The following is a 20,329-nucleotide window of genomic DNA, read 5'->3' as shown; positions in this document are numbered from 1 at the left end:
ACCATTGTACTTGCAAGAATTGATTTAAAAATACTTTACAAATAAAAAATTCAAAATCCTAAGTTCAAAAATCAAACTAGTTATATCTCATAAATAGTGATAGTGTATCAGAAAATAACACTAGAGTTGGTCTTGCAGGGGTTGTTTTATAGGAGGTAGGTGCAATAAAAAAGACCTCCAAAAAATTGATCTTCTCTTGTAACAAGTATGGCTCCATACTCCTATAAATTTTTAGTTTATAAAATTAGTAAAGCTAGAGAAGCTAGAACTTCAAATCCAATCTAACCATATTGTTTGCACATAACAATAATAGTTGTCAATGAGAATATAAAAAATCACCACTCTCTTTATATTTGACTTGATTGTACAACAAAAACACACAGTTAAATTTAATGCTTTACATACCCCCAGATCTTCAATTAGTTGCTCCAAGGCATTGGTCCAAAGTTGCTTAAATGGTCCTTCATCATTAATCACTCTTTCTCTAGCAAAATCAAGTTTTTCACCTAATTGAAACATAAACTCCTATTTAGTAAGAGGCAAAATCTCATTTTTTTTCATGGCCATGTAGAACGATCTCAAGTGATTCAATTCTTCATTTCCTTTGACCTGTTCTAGAAGTTGAAGAAAAATCAAATGTTGCATGTTAATCTATATAGGCCTAATGTCCCCTTGGTGGACACTTTGAGTTTGGATTATACACCATGTTCTCAAATTTAAGAAATGATTTTTTGAGATTTCTATTGAATGGACTACTTTTTATTAGCTTTCCATAGACATAAACTTTGTAGAAATCTGACTTATGATTCAAAAGTTACAATTAAATTTTGGTGATTTATAATAAATAATGCAGCAATTTCATACGACCTATGAAAATTAGTGTAGTAAAACCCTAATAAATTCTAATATCAATAGAAATTAGACTTTTGGTCCATTCTAAAAAAAAAAAATCTTTGAAAAGAAATGAAAAAATTTGTATCTACCGTAGGGATTTTTGAGTTTTAAAAATATGAAAAGGATATGTTATATGCAAAAGTTGTAAGTGTATTGTTAGCTCTCAATACATAGTTGCATTGCAAGAATTTTAATGACATTTATACCACCCTCTTCTACTTCTAAAATTAGATGCACATGTATCTAATTTAATCCTTTGTTAGTTAAAATTAGAAAATCACTACCTATAGTGCAAAAAATTGTCATAGAAGGTGGTCAAACTTTGTTGAAGGTGTATAGTATGACCTCAAAAAGACTTTTTCTCTCACTTCAAATGCTAATATCTTTCAATTTGTATGGTCAAACATCCCAAAATTTTTACCACACACTATTATACAATTTCATTACAAGATCCTACAGTTATTTTGTATCATTTTATGTTGAATGTGCAATTTTGAAGTGTTTTTGGTGTGAAAATGCTTTAGGCCTTTAGGGGTTAAAGAGATTAATACTCATTTGCCCCCAAGAAAATTTCAAGTCAATATTTTTCATTCAACAACCAATTCTTTTTCCAAATTTCAACATGTAGACAAATGCACTCAAAAGAAGGTTGAAAGATTATGAAATCAAATTTTTTACTACTTCTAAGTAATTTGTCAAAAAGAATTTATAAAAGAATTTCCAACATTTTTTGTAAAATTTTCACAATAATTTGGTACATTCAATTGCATTTATTTTTTGCCAAATTTAATCCATCAATAGGGTACCAAGAATGAATCAAGGCTTACATGGATCACATAAACAAGAATAGAGAAGTGAGTTAGTTTAGTACACATTGCAAACTTGATTTGTTGAAAACCATGCCTGTTTTTCAACATAAGGAAGAGATAGAATGGTCTTGTAATATGTGAAGACACATTTCTCACGAAAATTGGAAACCATAAGAGCATTCCAATAGGATTCCATTCTTTGAGCCGCAGCTAGTAACTTTACATCTAAGTTGCCCGCAAGCTGTTGAGCATCTTCAATCCTCCAGTTAGTAATTTTATCCACCATACCTTCCATGACATTGGGTGTAAAAGAGTATTGGAGAGCAGGAACAGTAGCAATTTTTTCTAGAATGTCTTCAAAGTGATAGCCTTGATGTCTCCATATCACCTCCAAATGCTCCATCAAGTAAATCCCATTTCGACATTTCATCCCGGACTCCTTTAACACGCCAGTAAGCTACTCCGCTCCTGTCTCCTACTTCTCCTAAAAATTTCTCTAGGCTATGCGTGTCGCAACAACTATTTCGTACTTTTTTAGAGAGAATTGTTGCGGGAATTTTGCCTGTAATGTGTACACTAGAATTGGCGACGTTGAAAATGGCCGCACGTTTATGTTCAACAAAGTACGACACGATTTCATAAAGATGTACTTGCTGCTGACAACTATTTCTTGAGATTATCCTAGGATCTTTATATTCCGTTTCTTGACGAATATTTAGTAGTGTTTTTGTATTGACTCCTATTGCGTTTAGGTTTGGGGAGGTCTGAGTACAATGGCGGACAACATCGGTACAACGAGTAGAATTCTTCAAGAATATGGCAACATCAATAGCACAAAAGCGCCATGAAGTAGAAGTGGCGCCTAGTATACAAGCATATGACCAATTGGTGTCACAGGTAAAAGAACTGGTCTAGTGTATGTTTATTTATTTCCTAGAAACATTCTAGGAATGACGGTCATAGCTCGGTTTAGCCAAGAGTTGTATTGGACTGACATTCTGGCTCTCTTCTCTTTGCAGGACATATGTGATACCGTTTACACGACAAGGTAATCCCCGTGAGCTTGCTGTTTGCTCTTAACCTTATCAACTTTGGTGTAGAACAAGTGAATTTAATCAAATGACCTAATAAGTACAATGTCTCAAATCTAATGACATGCCTAGCTTGAATTCAGGTGTCTCTGCTTGTACATTCTTCTTCTGCAATCCAATTTGTTTCAATCTCTCTCTTTTTATTGGCAGGAGAGGTTGATCTTGTTTATTCTTTTACTTTGCAGGAATACAAATTTTGCTGATGTTCACAACCTGGACAAGTGTATCAACCACCTCAACCACTCCTTGGCCACCCTTGGCTTTTCAGCAGGTCTTGATCTTCTCTCCACGGAACGTGTGACCTCGACACGATTTGATGATGTACTTCCTGTGTACTTCATTACTCTAATCACAATTTATTCACATAGGCTCTCAATTGCATATATGCAAATGCATATATACTTTGATTCAGCAGTGGCAACTGGATTTGATTTTTCGTGGAACAGCAAATGAAACAAGGCAAAGGTCTGAGAGCAGTTGAACACATGATTGGCTAAGATATCAGTTGGCTTTCATGTTTGTTTATGCATCTGCAGTCAACATGATGTTTTTTAGGAATGTGATTGTTAAATGCAATGATTGCCTATTCCATGTTGAAAATTAACTATGATATGTGCAGGTTGCCGTCGGAGATGGCGGAGCTTCAAGTCAAGGTGGAATCACTGACTGAGCAATTGACCAACAAGGATCGCGGATTGCATGCAATTAAAATCAAGGTGCTCTCAAATCATCCAGCTGAAAATGATCTACATTGTCTAGCAACTGCTGAATATTTGCTGTTTCAAGTCACCTTCATGAGATTGTATAATGAAGAGGTTTTAATAATACTAAAATTGGAGAACTAATTATTTCAATGATAAATCTGTTTGTTCAAGGTGTTGGAACATATGAAGACGGTAGAGTTGAAAGTCACTTAGGACAAATCTAAAGCTAAGGCCTCCGACATGACGGTGAGGTCGAAGAGAAGGTCAAGCTGGAATCCAGAATGTGACAATGGCAGAAGTCGAAGCCTAAAACATCGAAGATTCTTCCTCCTCGAAGTCCCATGCGTTCCAAGAGCCCTACACATGATCGATTGTGCCCATTTTCTGTGAAACAAGTCCTACGTGCAGATTCCACATTTCTTACAATCCTAGATCCTAGTGCAATATTGGTGACTTATTCATTGTGTCTCTTTTCAACAGGATCTATTCGTGTTCCTGAGAAAAATATCTTTCTTCATCCTACATTCAATATGACAATCCTATTTTCCAAGAAGAACCCTCTATTTCAACTTCTGATTCAACCCATTTCTTGGCTACCGGACTTGATTCTGAGTCAGTAACACCATTTCAACAATTCTAGCAGAAGAATCCTGATTTACAGGTAAACTTTGTACACTATCTTGTGTTTTATTCCTCATTCATTCTGGTTTCTTATTCCAGATATGCATATAGGAGCAATTCTCAAAATCTGGTGATCCAAAACTTCAAAATAAAGCTCAGCGTTCCAGTTGATGTGACCTTTTTTTTGAGTTAAATCCCTCTTGTAGGAGACTGGAACTCTTTCATTGACTTCTAGTATTACTTTATTGTGAACAGATGAAGCTTGTAAAGCAGGACCTTACTATCCTCAACAGAGCAACCAGGTTCATGCATTTTGGTGCATATTTGTGGTTGAGAAGGGCTGCTCTTGGATAAGAAATTTTAGTTTTTTCATCCATTATGCTAGATTACATGCTAATCTTGTGGCTCTTGGTGAATGTCCAGGGAGGAGCTCTTGCAACTCAAGGTATTTTAAGTTGTATTTAGTTTCTTGTTTCTTGTGTCAGTAGTTGTCTCTCTTCTGCCATGTATCACACCTTCCACATTTTACATCAGTTGACCACACTGCTGTTTAAATTAATAGGGAATTGGACCTAAGCGTGCAGCAGATATTCTAGAGCTGCGAGAAAATTGCGAGGAACCATTTAAGGTTGTACGTTTATTTCTTGATGGCATTTCCAGTAAGAAGTTTATTTTACTTCATTTAATGCACTTATGCTATCCTTCTATTACTTTTTAGATCCTCAATAAACTTGTTTTGCTAGATTGACCTAACCCACTCCTTTATTGTGCCGTTTCAGTTGCAAGATCTCGAGAATATTGGGCTCAGTGATAGACAGGTACACTTTTGTAGATCATGTGTAGGTCTTCCGACATGCTTTGCCAGTTTCATTGTTCTTTAATTGGCTCAAACCTGATCTACTGGGTACGAGATAATGCAGCTTTTGCAAAACAACAAGAGCCTAGAGATGGAAGTTTCGGCCTGCGCTCGGCTTTTCCTCAACCAATAGAAATTTGGTGAGCATGGCAGACCAATACTGTCAAGTAATCGTAAGATCTGCCAACACTTCCTCATCATCAATCCTGACTTGATTTTAGTATGCACACCGAGAAATGATTGCGGAATCATTATGTTGTCTAGTATGATTCTAATAACCATTTGTATCGTCATTGAGAGCCCGTCTATAATTCATCCACCCAAATGTTAAGGTTCGGGGATGATTGAAATATTCTTCCATCCTTTATGTTGTAGTTTTAGCCTCTAAGCGTTTTTCTTGTTTTTGTTTGTTTGCACATGTTGAGGTAGCAGAATGTGGGAGTTGATGACATTGAAACATGTTTGGAGATAGCTGCTGCAGATTCGGAATGGTCTTGGGTTACCCTGCCACCAATCACGTCTCCTGTCCATAGTGGAATTTATGGCAACCATGATAAGGCCACCAATTGCCCTGTCATTGTCATCAAGACCAAGTGCATCACAGAGCCATCTCTCAAGACTCATAACTGGTTCATTTTTAATGATCACGAGGTGTTCAAAGATTACTTGGAATGGGGAGTTGACAAATTTGAATATGGTACTCTTTGTAAACGTATGATGTGAAGTGAAGGAAAGGATGGCTCCTTCAATGGACATTGCTAAAGTAGAGAAGCATGGGACATGGGGCACAGGATATGGGGCACGGGACATGGGGCGCGAGACATGGGGCGCGAGACATGGGACACAATTTGATACAAACAGGCAAGGTAGATTGTAGATGACACTGACCAAGTTGTATATATTTTTTGACCTCCCATTTTTCCAAATAATTCAAAGGATCGGGAATATACATACAAGCCAAGGTAACAGACTTCTATTTCGATCCTTGTTTGATGTACAAAGGACAATCCATGTTGGCCCAACCAAGCTTTTCTTACAAAATGAATCAATATACAAGAACTATAGTTAAATGATAAGTCATCTAAGTGATAACACTAAAAATGTCAAATAGAGATGATACTAATAACAAGGATCTTGCTGATGACTGAGCTAGCACAAACACGGGACCTCCACGAGCCTGTAAAATACTTGCAACCTGCCAACATGGAAGAGGTTGGATGAGAAGTCAGAACAAGGTGTGGGGCCTAATAAGGTGTATCCTCTAATTCTACATACAGCACGCATGTGGGATTGTAACGCAACAATGAGTCATCAGTGCATCCGTGCAATTCATTGCATCTTAAGAGTACGAATGTCCAAAAACCACACAAGAGAGAAATCATTCATTGATGGGACCTTTCTACGCAGCAAAGATTTGAACATTCTCACCCTTTCTTCTCGGACAGGAGGCCACTCTATGGAGCACGCCACACACTTGTACTCATCCAGCACCCGATTAAAGGCAGCACGTCTATAGAGACTCAGGTGTGCATTACATGGCACGATATCCTCCACCTGGCCTGGCCATCTAACCAGTCCACTCTCACTTCTCTCCTCTGAAGTCCGGCCCCACTTGGAAGGATCTGGACTGTCTACACCATCAAGCAGTTCAATCTGCAAAATGACAGGAGTTTATGGAATATATCTACTTGTCAAGGACGTCGAATGATGACATGAATACACGATTTAATTGCACCAAATTCTCAAATTGAAATAAATACAAGCTATGTAGAATGTGAAGCTATCACTACTTACATGAACAACCTTCTTTAAAACAAGCAAGGAATTGTTTCTATGTAACAGCATAACTTAAGTAGACTATGCTAATCAAATGACAAAACCTACCATATTGCTTGCCATCAACCATGCATGCTTCATAGCAAGTTTCCGCAGTGATGTCACATCAGCTGATGCTTTGATCTTCGCCTCTGCAATAGCAAGCTCAGATTGCATCTCCGTGCACCGATGATTAACAGTAGCATCGTTTCTGGAGTAGCATCTCTATACCTACAAAAAAAATACCCACTTATATCAGTTCAGATGCAGTAAAGAGCAGCACACTCACTGTTTCGGAAGAGGGACTCTAGAGAAGTTTGCAGAAACATATCTTATTTCGCGGTCAAAATGTAGTACATTCTTGCTTTCATGTGTCGAACGAAAAACATGTACGTCCTAAACGTAATTCTCTTCGATGAAATAGCCACACAGTACTTAAGATGAAGGGTCATTATTTTTGAAAGTTCCTGTGTTGACACTATTTACCAAGGTGACACAAGACAAATGATACCTCCGCTGAAGTTCCGCCTCCAGGTACAGTCTTAGCTTTCCAAATCCAACATAATTCCCAAATCTCTCTTCGTCAAATCCCCCCAGCAACATTCTCACGAAGTTGTTTAAGAATATCTGTATCAACAACTGAAATTTGCCGCCGATAATCTTCATTGGTCGTTGTCGCTCCATTTTTGGGCAAAGCCACAAAGAAAGGGCGAGCATTCTCACCTAAATAACCTCCAGTACTAAGATATCGATCTACTTCCCATCGCTCGGTAAATTCCTACAACCAGACATGCTAATTAGGTAAATGACCAAATTAAAATTAAAGTGGGCACAAACAGCTTCTACCTCGAATATACTCTTATGTACTTCGTGAGTTGACAATGCCTTCACATAAGATACCTTGCCTTGAGAAGGGAAAACCAAATGTACCTTCAGACGGTTATCAAACTTTGAAACCATCACGATAGTACGTTGCAGGGTAGGATCAATGGATTTTACGACGTCCAGCCAAAGAGATGAACACCACTCTACACTGCTTTGTTGCAAAAACAGTAGTAACCTGTGTCGAGGAGCAGCTAACTGTCGTACCATGCTCTGAATATCTTCAAGAGTACTCTCCGGTTCACCCTTTTTAGCCTGCGTTACAGATACCAAACCTAACATATCTCAGAATCCACAGGGTTCCTCAAAGAGCAAACATGTGCGCACAATCAACGATGTAGCTTGAAAGCGAAGACGTCACGCAAGAGAAATTCGCTAAGATTTTACGTTTCAAAAGCATGGTTCAAGATGTCTACAGAGAAGCCGACGTACACCAGCTTGAAAATGCAGATAAGATGCATAGAAACGCCCAAACACAGGTTCGTGCACACGACTTCTCTCGAACAAAATCACGGGATCAAACAATGTTCAAGATAATATTCTACCAGAAATGAGACTTCTATTCCTCCCAAGAAAACAGACCAGATGGTTAAGAATTGCTGTACCTTGAGAATAAAACCAAGGGTATCAATGATTGTAAGGTTGGGACAGAGTGCGTACTCCGCTCGCATCACAATTGGCTTCGAACTTACTGCCGTTTCCAATTTCTTCAAAAACTCCTCAGTCCTTTTACGAATATGATCAGCGACAGCTGAAACGGGCGTGATCACTGGCCCGTAGTCATCAGCTTCTTCATCCTACAATGCGTGTATCACATACAGAAGCATGTCGGTCTCTGTTTCCTCCTTCGCGTGTAAATCAAATTGAAAGTAAAGACGAACTTAAAACCTAACAATATGATGTCCTTACAGCTTACAGCATGTCTCAGCCGCCTAGAAGCTCAATGCCTTCTTTGCCTCTGACATGCTCTTGCATCTCCGACTTTGTTGAATGACTGTTTGGCCACGCTAAAAACAAAAGAAACGGCGGCAGCCTAAAGCTTTCCCAGCGCGTAGTGCCAACATCAATCTGAGCACCTGGAGCACAATTCCCCTCGACACTCAAACGGACAATGCTAGTCACTCACCTACGTATAAATTTCATGACCACGGGACATCGATTCGAGGCAATGTCTTCCACTCACCTGGAGACGGCAGCGGGGCTCCAACGCGTCGGAATCATGGATCATCTGCAGCAGGAGCGAGCGACGCGTTCCCATCTCCACCTCTTTAACATTGAACCGAAATCCTAAGAGCGCCTCGAGCAGCGAGCTCTTACCATCAGACTGTCCACCAACGGCAACAATCTCCGGAATCGACAACTTCTCACCAAAAGCCAGTGCAGTAGCTTGAAGCCGACTGTAAGCGTCGTACCGCGACCTAGATGCATCATTGTCGTAAGTTGAACTTGCATACTTCACGGATCTCTTCTCCGGCGCCGCCTTCCAGCTCTGACTATGGCCGTTCGCAGGCGCCATGACCGCCATCCTTACCTCAAAATTGCACGCAATGGAACAACAACATCAATGAACACCCTAGAAAGAGGCTATTTCACAATTGAACTCTCCAACACTCGATCCATCAGCCATCGGCCATAGCCAGAGCTCCACCGCGACGACCTTCCGAAGCTCCGCTCCGCTCTACGACACCGTTTTGGCAGTCTAAGTCGTATGGCAGCCTTCCCTATGAAGAGTTAGGGTTGTATGAGATGCTCTATCTATACTTTTTTGCATTTTGTATCAGATGCATTTTCTTTTTGCAAAAGTGCATGGGAAGATGTGCGAACGCCTGTGTTAGACGCTAGAGATTCCTGTTGTTTGAGAGGCGGGGAATGTTGTGTTGGGAAGGGAGAATATCGTGCCAGATTTGTTCGCCTTTTACGGCCCAATCTTCTCCGTCTGATTCTGATGTTGCGATGTTTTGCCGCCCAACCATCATCATCAATGTGGGCATACGTAACGTGAGATTAGACTCGGTCCAGAAATTTCGTCTGAACTTCTCTTTTCGAATTGCGTCCACTGAGCGTTTGACGGTATGAAACCCGTCGCCGTATAAAAGCATTTAAACAGGATAACGCCGACCTTCGCCTCTGCATCTGGCGTCAGACGACCAGCTTGTATCGTCACTATTAACCTCTGGCGAAATGCTGATGGCATGTGATGCTGTGCGTGCAACTCTATGGTTTGTGCTTCTGTGAGCTCGCTATTTTGTGTTATTTCCCCATACCTGATGTAGTGCAGCGTTTTGGTTCCCGCTCACTGCTTGTCTGCTTGTCTACAACGCTTGTTAAGTTCGATGTAATTTTCCTCTTGCTCTATTTGAATTCTTAAGGAACACCTTGATTGGACAAGGATCGGCATCGTCTTCCTTGTTCTTAACTTAATTCTAAGAGCATATTTTAAGCTCTCTTCATCTTGAAAACGCTTTCCCATTTCGTCGAGATTCGTCTTGAGAAATCGTGGTTTCGTTGATGATTTTTGCACATTACTGTTAGTTTTAGAAGATTTTGCGAGTTGTTATCTTGTTCTTGATAGCTTATGTGACAGCTCTCTTCCACGCATATGTTGTTTTCTTTTTTTGCATTGCGCGCGTTCCTGACATGCTTTTCTTTAAATAATGCTCTGCATGATTTTAAGTAGAATGTTTTCTGGATTTGCAGTTTATGGAATTCGTGGATAGTGTGCACCTGAACATTTATTTTTGCATTTCAGCTTCTATGTAGAACATAAGTGTACTAGAACCTTATGCTAAAAGGCTTCTTCCTTAGTTCTACGAGGCTTTTGATTCATTCCCGACGCTTTTATCAACTGTCATCTCTTGCTATATTGTCGAAAGAAAAATTAAATACTCACAAATGTGCAGCAAAGATGAGTTTCACGTTCTCAAAGACAATTCCAAATGGCAACTGTACTTTTTAGAATGACTCACCAAGCCTTGACAAAGAGTATGACTCAAAGGTATGCTAGTTTGATAACGTGATCTGAAATGAGAAATGCAGGTTAGCGTTTTCAAGATGCAATTCCAGCACGTCCTGTGATGTTGTTTCAGGTCAAACAGATTTTTTGAACAAATTTCGGTCTGGACAGATTCAGAGTCAAGCCACACGACATGATGGTTATAACACTAAGGTAGGAGAGAAGGTCAAGCTGGAACTCAACATGCGGCAATGGCAAGAATCAGAGCTTTAAACACATTTGAAAACACTTCCTCCACGTAGCCCTATGCGGTCTAAGTGCCCCGCAGACAATCGATTGTGTCCATTCTCTCCTTCCACATCTATAAAGCCTGGCTGCACATACCCAACACCAGTGCCTAGATCCAGGTGGGATTCTTAATCACTGAATCACATTTGAGAGCCCTCACATGGAAGAAATTACATGTTATTCAACGTACTCTGCTTAATTGCTCCTGTAGCTCTGAATTCTGATTGCATAAAGCTTTACGCAGGTGTAGTGATAAAAAAATGAATTATAATGATTGCTTTTTATTTTCTTTCCCTTTGGTAAGCAGATTTTATGAGGAAACAGGATCAAATGTTTCTCACACTAATGTAAGCCACCACTTTCCTGTCAACCAGATTTTGGACTCATTTTTCAAATATTTTCTTCTTTATTAATAAGTGTCTGAATAGATACCTCCATATTTCATCATCTTTGGCGCCCAGTCCCAAGTGTCACCAATCATATCCTTCAATCTAATAGGTCTCAAGGACTAGCCAGAAGACCAACAACCAGTTGAAGAAAGCACTAGATTTCAAGAGAAGGAAGCCTGGCATGGATATCTGAGAGCAGTGGCACGAGCACCTCTAAAGAAGAGATTGTTCTATGTTTCGGTATGTCTGGTTACTTTGTATTTCCTGAATTGAACCTTTAAAAACAGGTTATTGTGTGATCATGGTAGCTTATGGTATCTCTTTTCAACAGGGTCTATTCATCTCTTAGAAGAGACCGACTTTCTGTCACCCCTTATCCAATATGACAATCTCTTATACGAAGAAGAGTCTCCCTCAATAAGCGAAAGATTGAATTCTCTGGGGGAAAAATATGACACTTGTTATGCAGGACCTTGCCGTGCTCAATATAGCAACCCGGTTAATGTTCTATTGAATTTTGGGTCCTGTTAATGTTCATTAATTGTAGCTTTTAGATGAGAATCTTCAAATAATTAAAACCACTCAAAATTAACATCATTCTGTCTATTTACATGTTAAACTTGTCATATTTGTGTATGTTCAGGGAGGAGCTCTTGCAATTCAAGGTAAGCTGTTTTTGTCTCATGGGATAAATGATTCTTTCCCTCCTACCATGTATGACACCTATACATCTGGATCATATTAGATTTACATGTTTAGGACTAACTACACCACTATTTGAATGTACAGCAACTTGGACCTAAGCGAGCAGCAGAGATACTAGAGTTGCAACAAAACTGTGAGGAACCATTTCAAAATGTATGTTTCTTTCTTAGTTGTCTCTCCAATGCATGACCTTTACAACTTGATGAAATCCAAAAGCAAAATCCACAGTATTAGTGTTCCGTTATTAATCATTTCATAAAGCAATTCTTTGATTTTCAAGAACGTGTTAGAAACGGTCAATTGAATTTTGCTTGAACCTGTTTTTGCTAACTTCACCTAATCTACTACATCGTTACATTGCAGTTTCAAGATCTCAATAGTATTGGAGTCAGTGACAAACATGTGCATTTTCAACTTTCATTTTCTGATAGTATAACATGATTCATAAATCTTATGCTACCTCGTGTGGTTTTAAGCTTAAAACACTCTTTGCTATATAGCTTTTAGTTCATATATATACTCCTGGCGCCATATTATGTCTCTGCAGTACCTGATGTTGGTTATATGCTTGAGGAAGTGATTGATCTGTTACAAGTATAACATGTGTCTAAAATATCTTGTTAATTAATGCTTGCAGCCATTATCACTCTTTAACAGGCGCGTTATAGAGGATTATTTTTCCTGAATATTGAGAGTATTGTGTCAAGAGATCGTGAATTTGCAACCTGTAAAGCGAAGCAAACCTTAGCTCAGTAAGTGCGCATACGAATCTGAGAGGACTTCTGCATCTTCATTGTCTGCTAACATTTATATGGGCAGCCACCTCTGAGAGTCATTTTGAGTTTAGCATAATATTGTGTCCACTTCCTCATTAGTTGCATACGGGGAACGATGTTCAGCATCTGGATGGCTAGAGAAGTTTACGTAACCATGCAATGAAAACACCAATGTGTGCACATGAAAATGAACGACAAGGAACATTCTCTATACCAGTAAATGGATTGGCAATGGCAGCTCCAAAACTTTGGAGACGCGAGTAGGAATGCCAACCTCAAAAGAAGAATCACTTCAACATCAACATCTCTTTTCACATCTCTGATTTCTTGATTATCGACTTGAAGACTTTGGTGCGAGCAACTTGCATCAAGCTGCACGTACTTCCGCCTCTTGCGACATGAATCAGCTGTATTTCACCACTGCAGCCGATACCTGAAAACAAGTATCATGTTCATTGTAACACATAAATAGCTTTCTACATACACGTGCACAAACGAACCTCCATTGCCAGCTTAACCTTGATAGCGAAATGTACCCAGCTCAGTGCTTTCACAGATTCGGTACTCGATACCTGTTGCTTATTTCAAGCAGGTACGGCTAGCCAGGATAACCACCAAACTCCAGAATTTTGTAAACCAGCTTGGCAACCATCAAGCCACCAAGCCGGCGTATCCCCTGAAACAGGCGCCCGAGGACGAAAGTGCCTGTAGTGCAGTCTGCTGCGGCACGTGGATACTCCTTCCAAAAGTTTCGTGCCATCACAATACTGAGCCTGTCGAATGATCCAATGACGAAATGAGCGCCCAAGTATATGTGGCTCTCGCAAGTATAGGTGAACCTTATTCCACTCTGACCCGTTCATGACTGCTTTCGATCGGCAGTTAACAACAGGCATGAACTCAACTCCTCTAAGGATTACAGAACAGCACCAAGAGAAAGGAGAACATAAGAGGATCCTAGAACCTGTTCCCACAGTATCTGTAACATATTTACGCTGCAGCTTAAACCGTTGGAACAAATACCTTTGAGACTGTCCGTGATACTCAGGCATGGCCTCTTGGAAAGAGACCTCAGGGTTCCGCCTTTCACGGTTACCACGACGATTGTAGATCACAAGGCTCCCTACTGTATGCAGCCAGTGCTGGCGACCAGTCGCCCACTCAGACAAAGGCCTGTCAGGAGATCCACCACATAATATTCCCTCCGTAAAGACCTATTCAGGATTTGAGTCAGAACCTCAAATAAGGTCGAAGCAACGATTCTTCACAAAGTACACTACAAACACGTTGCATAAGCTCTTTGGTGCCCACATCACAGCAAGTGGTGTCAAGAGCAGATAGAGCTGATATGAAAATTGCCAAAACTAAGGATTCGAATACAAATCAAAACAGAAAACAACAACACACATACACACAATATGTTTGCTATCATCAAAAACCATCTACTCCCAGAGAAGAAGAATCATCTTCAGATCTAATGTCCAGTATTTTGACACTTGGGGTATGATGCTGCAGGCAACCTCATGTAACACTGTAATCATTGAATTGAGACATTTTAGAGTCTCGATTTATAACATTTTAGACCCCCTAAAACTAGAGATGGGAGTCTCAAAGTGTGCACTTTGTCTCAATTTTTCCGAATATGAAAATATATGCGTCCTTCACAGGCATCAACATCTCTCCCGATCTAAACATCTTATATTTGTTGGTTGTTACAACCCAAATCTCAACTGCGTGGGACCAGATAATTATCTAACTGTATCCAGCATACAGTCAGATAAGTTGCACATTGTCTACTCCGGTGATACCACCGTCCCAATATGCAGTACATGACGTAGTAATCAGTTCATAAGTTACCTCCTCCCATTCCTCAGGGTTCATACCCTCCCATGCTTCATCCAACCACCAAGGAGTACTACTTGGGTCGTGGTGTGCAGCAAGGCGCTCCGAACGCGGAGACTGCAGGACAAGAGTAGCGTACACAAGGTCAGTTCCTACTAGTAAAGCATTGAAACACACGAGGTAATAATGCACTGAAAATTGCTACAAACCTCGATTCAAAGATCATATCGAACAATCCAATACCTATCCAGATATATCACCGAAAACGAGTGAAGGCGAGTCAACCGATGAAACAGCTACACAAAATGTTCTACCAGGTGTGAGTGGAAAATCTACTATTTTCTTAGTATAATTATTGTAACCTCAAACAGGTGCATGGCATCGAGATTATACACACAGGTGTGCAGTACGTTTGCCGGTGCTTACCGTGACGGTCCTATCATCTCGAAGAGGCTCAGCAAATATCGAAATGCAGTCTAAAAGCCCAGCTACAGGATCTTTCCCCTGTTGATTCCAGGAACCTGCATCGACCGAGATGTCGTTACCAAACACATTCCACACATTCCAACATCGCAGAGATCATGTAGCGCACACACACGACAATCATGACCGAAGTCCGAAAGTGTGTCCAACACTCACATTCATCTGCAACCATGCATCACATCAGGCATTAACTCCTTCCAAGCAAAGCAGTACCTCCAAAGTCACTGAACCAAGGAATCCAGCTTTCACTGTACTAAGAACCTTTCGTGCGTTCAAGGCCTCCGCCTTGAGTTGCAAATCCTACAAAACGACATCCCCTGTATCATCCAGGTTCAGTATTCACACAATGAGCACACAAAATCAACGTAACTTCCTTGTTTTTCATCGTGTTCATACTGCCCAAACGAACGAGCCGAATTTCTATCACTTGCACACGTGTCCAGTAGTATGTACATAAGCTAACCCTTTGTGACAAAGTTGACAACTTTGGTGTATGAATGGTGGACCATACCTCCATGATAGGTCCCTCAAGTTACCATTCGACCTACTCCCAAGATTGAGAAGGACTGAAAAACGTACTTCCAGACTAAAACATTCAGTACCCATAAGCCCCAACCCCACTAGCGGAAATCGGAAGGTGCATTCAGCGTTAGGTTTAGCTAAGAGACAGAACACGACAGAAGCATGCTCATGCATTTTGCATATCTATAATTCATCCACATAATCCGCACCTTGACCGCCTCTGCAAATCCTGAAAGTCACGTTTGGAGGTCTAACTTCTATTACGTAATCTACAGACCGTGTACACGGTGAGGATATCTTTCGTGTCATTTGTCTCCACTCGCTGATATGATTGAACATCAACAAGGCAGAGGTTGATGAGTAATCCTCCAAGAAACTCCCATTTCACGCAGGACACCCATGCTTCTGAATTGTATCCAAATCGACTGCAAGGCAATCCTGGTCCAAGGTGCCTTCCTGCTAAACTCCTCATAAACCTTAAACCAGCCGAGGCCTAAACTCAAATACTCCTCTGCTGCAATCGGCATGGAGATCCAATAATATGATTCTGAAAAAGCCAAGAACAGCTACAAAGCTCAATTCGCCATCGTTCCTATTTCTACCTGGTCTCTCACTAACACATACACCTCACGCAAAATGTTCAACCTTCAGATCACTCGACCAACACATGTCAAATTTCCAGTCCACAAAAAATGGGTGAAACATTACCTACCGGACTATAGTATGATCCAAACCGATAAACCGATTTCTCATATTCATATTTCATTGTGAGAGAAGTGCTCGGATTCTACTCTGGCAATGTGCACAAATTCACTACACCAAATAGAAACAGCAGAGTATGCAGCCTGTAGACTAGACCAACACAGAGGTGAGTGACTGGAAGCCTCCAAACGAGGCAATGATGATCCTGCGCGGAGAGGAAGGGGTACGGACAGAGATAGAAAAAAGAGACAAATCGTAGGGTAGCAAAGCCTACGCATTGCACAAGAGACGAACGGTAGAAGAGTCTACACTAACTTCACAGATGGAGAAAATAGCGATGAAATGCAAGATTCGCCCCAAGAGGAAGAAAACGATTGACATACGCCTCCAATTATCGACACACTCAATGTCGTTTCACACAAGCTCCAGGAATTACATGATCAACAAACGTCCACGATCCGCCACCACCATCTCCAACGCTTCTCCAACCATCAAGGCTGCCCTGGAATGCAATGAACACCCCAAATGTACCGCAAATCGGCATAAACCTCAGGCTACTGCGGCTGCTGCTGCTGCTCCAGCATTCGAATCAGATGTCAATCCCCTGAAACTCTACCCTAGAAACTGCACAACCTGCGCATTGACATTCTCTGACCCCTCTCCTTGTTGGCCGGTCCCCCACTTCTCCCGCTCACCTTACCAACAACGTCGCCGGCCTCCTCCGGACCGCCACCCCCACCGCCCTCGCTGTGGAGCCCCCCCCCAACCCCGCTTTCGACCTTTCTCCCATCTTTTTCCATCTTTCTCCTCTGTGTGCCTCCTTGGCTAAGGCGCCGTGTGGCGCTGACACGGGCGTATTCATTGATAGCAAAGAACACATTGTGTTTTCTGCCCTGGGGCTTCTTGATACAAAATTGGGTGAAGAGGGAGTTGAGAGCGTATCCACTAAACTCTGCAAAGCGCGTGCTGAGTACTTACAGTAGTTTGGTTGTGCTCCCTTTGTTGCATACCATAGCCCTATAGCAAGCTTGGTACTTTCAAGCAAATGCATCAATACTTCATACAACCAGCATTCAACAACTTTCTTTGTCATCAAAATCCTCTTAATTTTTTCAACTTCCTAGATTTTCTGCCATTGATTCTTTTGGGCAAACTATGCCATAGACCTATGGTATGCTATTAATCATGCTGCCAAATTGTATGCTAAATACCAAAAGGTCTCCTGCAACTCTAGAATAATATGTATCAAAATAGCAACAATTCCTTTAAAGTCAATATTCATGTACGCATGAATCATCATCTACTTTACAAATAAACGTACACCAAATTTTTTGCAAAGTAGTTCAATATATGAAATGTTAACTTCAACTTTTACTCTTATATAAAAATTTTTGGTCAATTTGAATTCATTGTTCTTTTGATATATTATGCTTCTAATTATCATCATATTCAAAAAAGCTTCTTTTTACTTCATTTATTTCAACAACAGTTCTCAATTTAGTTAAATTCATATAATTCATTTCATTATTTTTTTATTTTTTTTAATAAAAACATAAAATAGCAATATATAATCTTTGAAAAATCAATTTAATTACACCTTGCATTTAATTTATCAAATTGGTTTTCAAGTTGTATTTTAAATTGAAGGCTGCAATCTTGATAAAAAAAATTTTAAGAGAGATATTTATTTGTTAAAAAAAAATTTAATGTCATTTTAAAAATAATTATAATAACATTTTTGGTCATTATTTTATTTTTAAAATTCAAATCATAACCATATTGAATTTAATTGAATAGTACTGGTATGCAAGTTGCATTTCAAATTGAAATTTTCAATTTTCATTTTATTATTTATAATATGATTATGAAAAAACAAAGAAATTTTATACAAATCACTTATAAAAACTTACAAATTTGTGATTTATTTAATATTATAAATCCAAATTTGATTCTCATCATTCATAACAATTTACGAATTTACAATTTATTACAATTTAACATGTACAACACAAACACAACAAAAACAAAAAAAATTGATTCACATCATTTACAACGATTTTTACAAATTTATAGTATATTACAATTTACAATTTACACACAAAACAAAATAAACAAAGTTGAATCACATCATTTATAACAATTTACAAATTTATAGTTTATTACAATTTGCAATTTACAAATGTATTGGGAAACAAAAGAAAAAAACATGGACAATTTCACCTATCACATTTAAAATTAGTTGGGGTCAATTTCAAAAAAGATCATTTTCGTGCCTGAAATTTAAATAGAGAGCATAGTGCCTTGAATACACTACTGGATGGTCCATAAATTCAAATAATTCCACCATACTTTTTCAATTCTTTTGTTTCAAGCAGCATTTGACCCCACTTTGAGGTGCTCCTGAAAGTTTGTGTCAACATTGATAGCATTGACACAAGTATCTAGACTAATAGTGAATGAAGTAAAGGTTTTCATTCATCTAAAAGGACGTTTTTGAGGGTTGAGAAGTTTCTCTGAAATGTTGATATGTTGTGATGTGCATACTGTTGTGGGGGCCTATTTGCTTGGATATATGGAACCTCATGTGAATATCTACTCACTTTATAAGAGAATCATCTTTTGACGCAGGAATGGACAGTTCTACAATTACCAGAGTTTTTTTCTCTTGATTTCGTTCCAGTGCTTCCGTATGCCTCAATCTTGGCTGCTTGCTTTTAGCGTTGATTGGGTATCTCCGTAATTACATATTACGGCTGAGTTTTCAATTCACCAAAATTTATTCTCTCTGTGCTTCTGCTTCACCATTACTTGTTGCCACGAAATTATTGGTGATGGATAATCTTGTTGCAATCGTCGACTGCACGAAGTACAGCGAGGATCACCATGGAGATGAAGGTGATTTTTGAGGTGGAATTGTAAGTAAAATCTGTAGATGATGGGAGCTTCAGCGGGATTCTAGCGGGAAGTAGTGAAGCACGAGGAACAAGTACGCAACAATGGCGACAATATCGGCCTGGAATTTTCCATTCCAAGCGATCATTATTTCGAATAAAGAGACTAATTTTATCAAACTGAGAGCACTGGTGCACATAGAGTCTGGTTTGGAATGTTGTCTTCAGAACCTGCCGCCACCTGTTTGTTGCTAAATTTCGGGCACAGAGCAGCCAGGGAAGAGCGGCGCACGAGCAGGACAACTGGGGCACAGCTACAAATTGCTTTCTGCAATGTAAGGAAATGTTGTTGAGAGAGGGAGAAGAGCGCCTGGGGACACTCTCGTATCATTCTCTAGTGATGTGGGTCGACCTATTTCTGGCGCAGCTGTATTAAGCAGGACACGCTCGAAAAGGTGATTGAGTTACGGAAGGATATACTCCACTCCGTCATGTCTTTGAAGTGGCAGGCTATGGCACTGATTTGTGAAACGTATTGTTGCACGGCTCAGTACGAACTGGGGATGCATTGGACTCTTCCATACAGAAAAATGAAGCGGTACAAGGGTTTTCTGAATTAAGAAAGTGTTCTGAAGAGACTGTGGACGCCGAAATATGATCCCTCCTGTGTTTCGACCACAAATATCTGGGGAGATTCGTCGAAAGCTTGCGGTGGGTTCGAGAAGCCAATCGAGCGAGGATGAAAAGTCCCTCAGTTTGGAACCTTTGCAAATTTTATTTTCTAGAGCGCGAAACGCGGCTATTAATGAAGCTTGAGAATATTGCAGAGGCTGTTTGAGTACTTGAAGATTTGACCAATACCTTCGCCTCTGAGTCTGCTCAGAATCGAAAGCTTGCACTATCCATTCAAAACGCCCGCGAATTGCTACATGAGTGTTACATGCAGATGAGTAGAAGAGTTGCAGAACTTGGCGATGTCCAACTAGCAAAGGAGTTCGAAGACCTAGCCAGGGAACAACTTCAATTGTTTCAGTGGGTTTCCTGAACCGGCTTCACACAATTAAGCTAGTCAATGTTTGATTATGTACAGTTTACTGGATTGGAAT

The 20,329-nt window shown here is 39.9% G+C and overlaps 3 protein-coding genes and 2 long non-coding RNA genes across 20 annotated transcripts; 3 read left to right on the top strand and 2 right to left on the bottom strand.

The window, feature by feature from the left end:
- Positions 1-1,647: 1,647 nt before the first annotated feature.
- LOC112294615 (kinesin-like protein KIN-10C) lies at positions 1,648-5,955 on the top strand. Of its 5 annotated transcripts, none has more exons than XR_002973409.3 (10): positions 1,648-2,155; positions 2,456-2,600; positions 2,723-2,751; positions 2,980-3,115; positions 3,414-3,510; positions 3,670-4,159; positions 4,375-4,564; positions 4,682-4,747; positions 4,899-4,937; positions 5,040-5,061. XR_002973409.3 is itself a non-coding variant. In XM_073540198.2 (9 exons), exons 4-8 carry the CDS (start codon positions 4,375-4,377, stop codon positions 5,106-5,108), a joined length of 243 nt encoding a protein of 80 aa, XP_073396299.1. In that variant the 5' UTR covers positions 3,125-3,259; positions 3,414-3,510; positions 3,670-4,159; the 3' UTR covers positions 5,109-5,148; positions 5,408-5,955. The 5 variants fall into 5 exon arrangements, 1 of the variants encoding a protein (XP_073396299.1); XR_002973415.3 differs by having other exon boundaries at positions 1,656-2,155; positions 2,980-3,065; XR_012219405.2 differs by lacking the exon at positions 1,648-2,155 and adding an exon at positions 2,170-2,326.
- Positions 5,956-5,988: 33 nt separating this feature from the next.
- Positions 5,989-9,197, bottom strand: LOC112294612 (dynamin-related protein 5A-like). Its single transcript, XM_024545273.3, is given in 9 exon segments — positions 5,989-6,170; positions 6,404-6,628; positions 6,860-6,984; positions 6,987-7,021; positions 7,302-7,384; positions 7,386-7,568; positions 7,721-7,927; positions 8,278-8,469; positions 8,856-9,197. Coding segments are annotated over 9 exon segments (1,506 nt in total). The 3' UTR covers positions 5,989-6,056.
- A 1,701-nt stretch (positions 9,198-10,898) lies between these two features.
- Positions 10,899-13,196, top strand: LOC149987533 (uncharacterized). The gene is made up of 3 exons (XR_016497885.1): positions 10,899-11,032; positions 11,221-11,260; positions 11,412-13,196. It is a non-coding gene; the product is annotated as an uncharacterized LOC149987533 (long non-coding RNA).
- Positions 11,412-13,196, top strand: LOC149987532 (uncharacterized). The gene is made up of 4 exons (XR_016497884.1): positions 11,412-11,542; positions 11,946-11,967; positions 12,092-12,160; positions 12,371-13,196. It is a non-coding gene; the product is annotated as an uncharacterized LOC149987532 (long non-coding RNA).
- On the bottom strand, positions 12,972-18,706 carry LOC112294613 (uncharacterized). Of its 12 annotated transcripts, none has more exons than XM_090243653.1 (8): positions 16,769-17,021; positions 15,620-16,177; positions 15,265-15,425; positions 15,052-15,146; positions 14,641-14,742; positions 13,807-13,997; positions 13,356-13,556; positions 13,059-13,216 (listed from the first exon to the last, which is right to left on the bottom strand). In XM_090243653.1, the coding sequence occupies exons 3-7, from the start codon at positions 15,278-15,280 to the stop codon at positions 13,382-13,384; spliced, it is 579 nt and encodes a 192-aa protein (XP_090099779.1). In that variant the 5' UTR covers positions 15,281-15,425; positions 15,620-16,177; positions 16,769-17,021; the 3' UTR covers positions 13,059-13,216; positions 13,356-13,381. The 12 variants fall into 12 exon arrangements, with proteins under 12 accessions (XP_090099776.1, XP_090099779.1, XP_090099778.1 ...); XM_090243652.1 differs by having other exon boundaries at positions 15,840-16,177; XM_090243654.1 differs by having other exon boundaries at positions 15,265-15,408; positions 15,840-16,177.
- Between the last annotated feature and the right edge of the window lie 1,623 nt (positions 18,707-20,329).

The sequence above is a fragment of the Physcomitrium patens genome, chromosome 17 (genome assembly GCF_059467195.1).
Source record: "Physcomitrium patens ecotype Gransden chromosome 17, ASM5946719v1, whole genome shotgun sequence".
NCBI classification, from domain to species: Eukaryota; Viridiplantae; Streptophyta; class Bryopsida; order Funariales; family Funariaceae; genus Physcomitrium; species Physcomitrium patens.
Note: the sequence above shows the minus strand (reverse complement) of the source record. Positions and strands in the feature narration are given on the sequence as shown.

Bases quoted from the DNA above. Each gene is read 5' to 3' on its own strand.
- LOC112294615 (XM_073540198.2), top strand. From the start codon at position 4,375: ATGAAGCTTGTAAAGCAGGACCTTACTATCCTCAACAGAGCAACCAG. The intron at 4,422-4,542 runs GTTCATGCATTT...GTGAATGTCCAG, and splicing joins ATCCTCAACAGAGCAACCAG to GGAGGAGCTCTTGCAACTCA. The intron at 4,748-4,898 runs GTTGTACGTTTA...GTGCCGTTTCAG, and splicing joins ATTGCGAGGAACCATTTAAG to TTGCAAGATCTCGAGAATAT.
- LOC112294613 (XM_090243655.1), bottom strand. The intron at 14,743-15,051 runs GTAAGCACCGGC...CTTGTCCTGCAG, and splicing joins GAGATGATAGGACCGTCACG to TCTCCGCGTTCGGAGCGCCT. The intron at 13,998-14,640 runs GTAACTTATGAA...AATCCTGAATAG, and splicing joins ACCCTGAGGAATGGGAGGAG to GTCTTTACGGAGGGAATATT.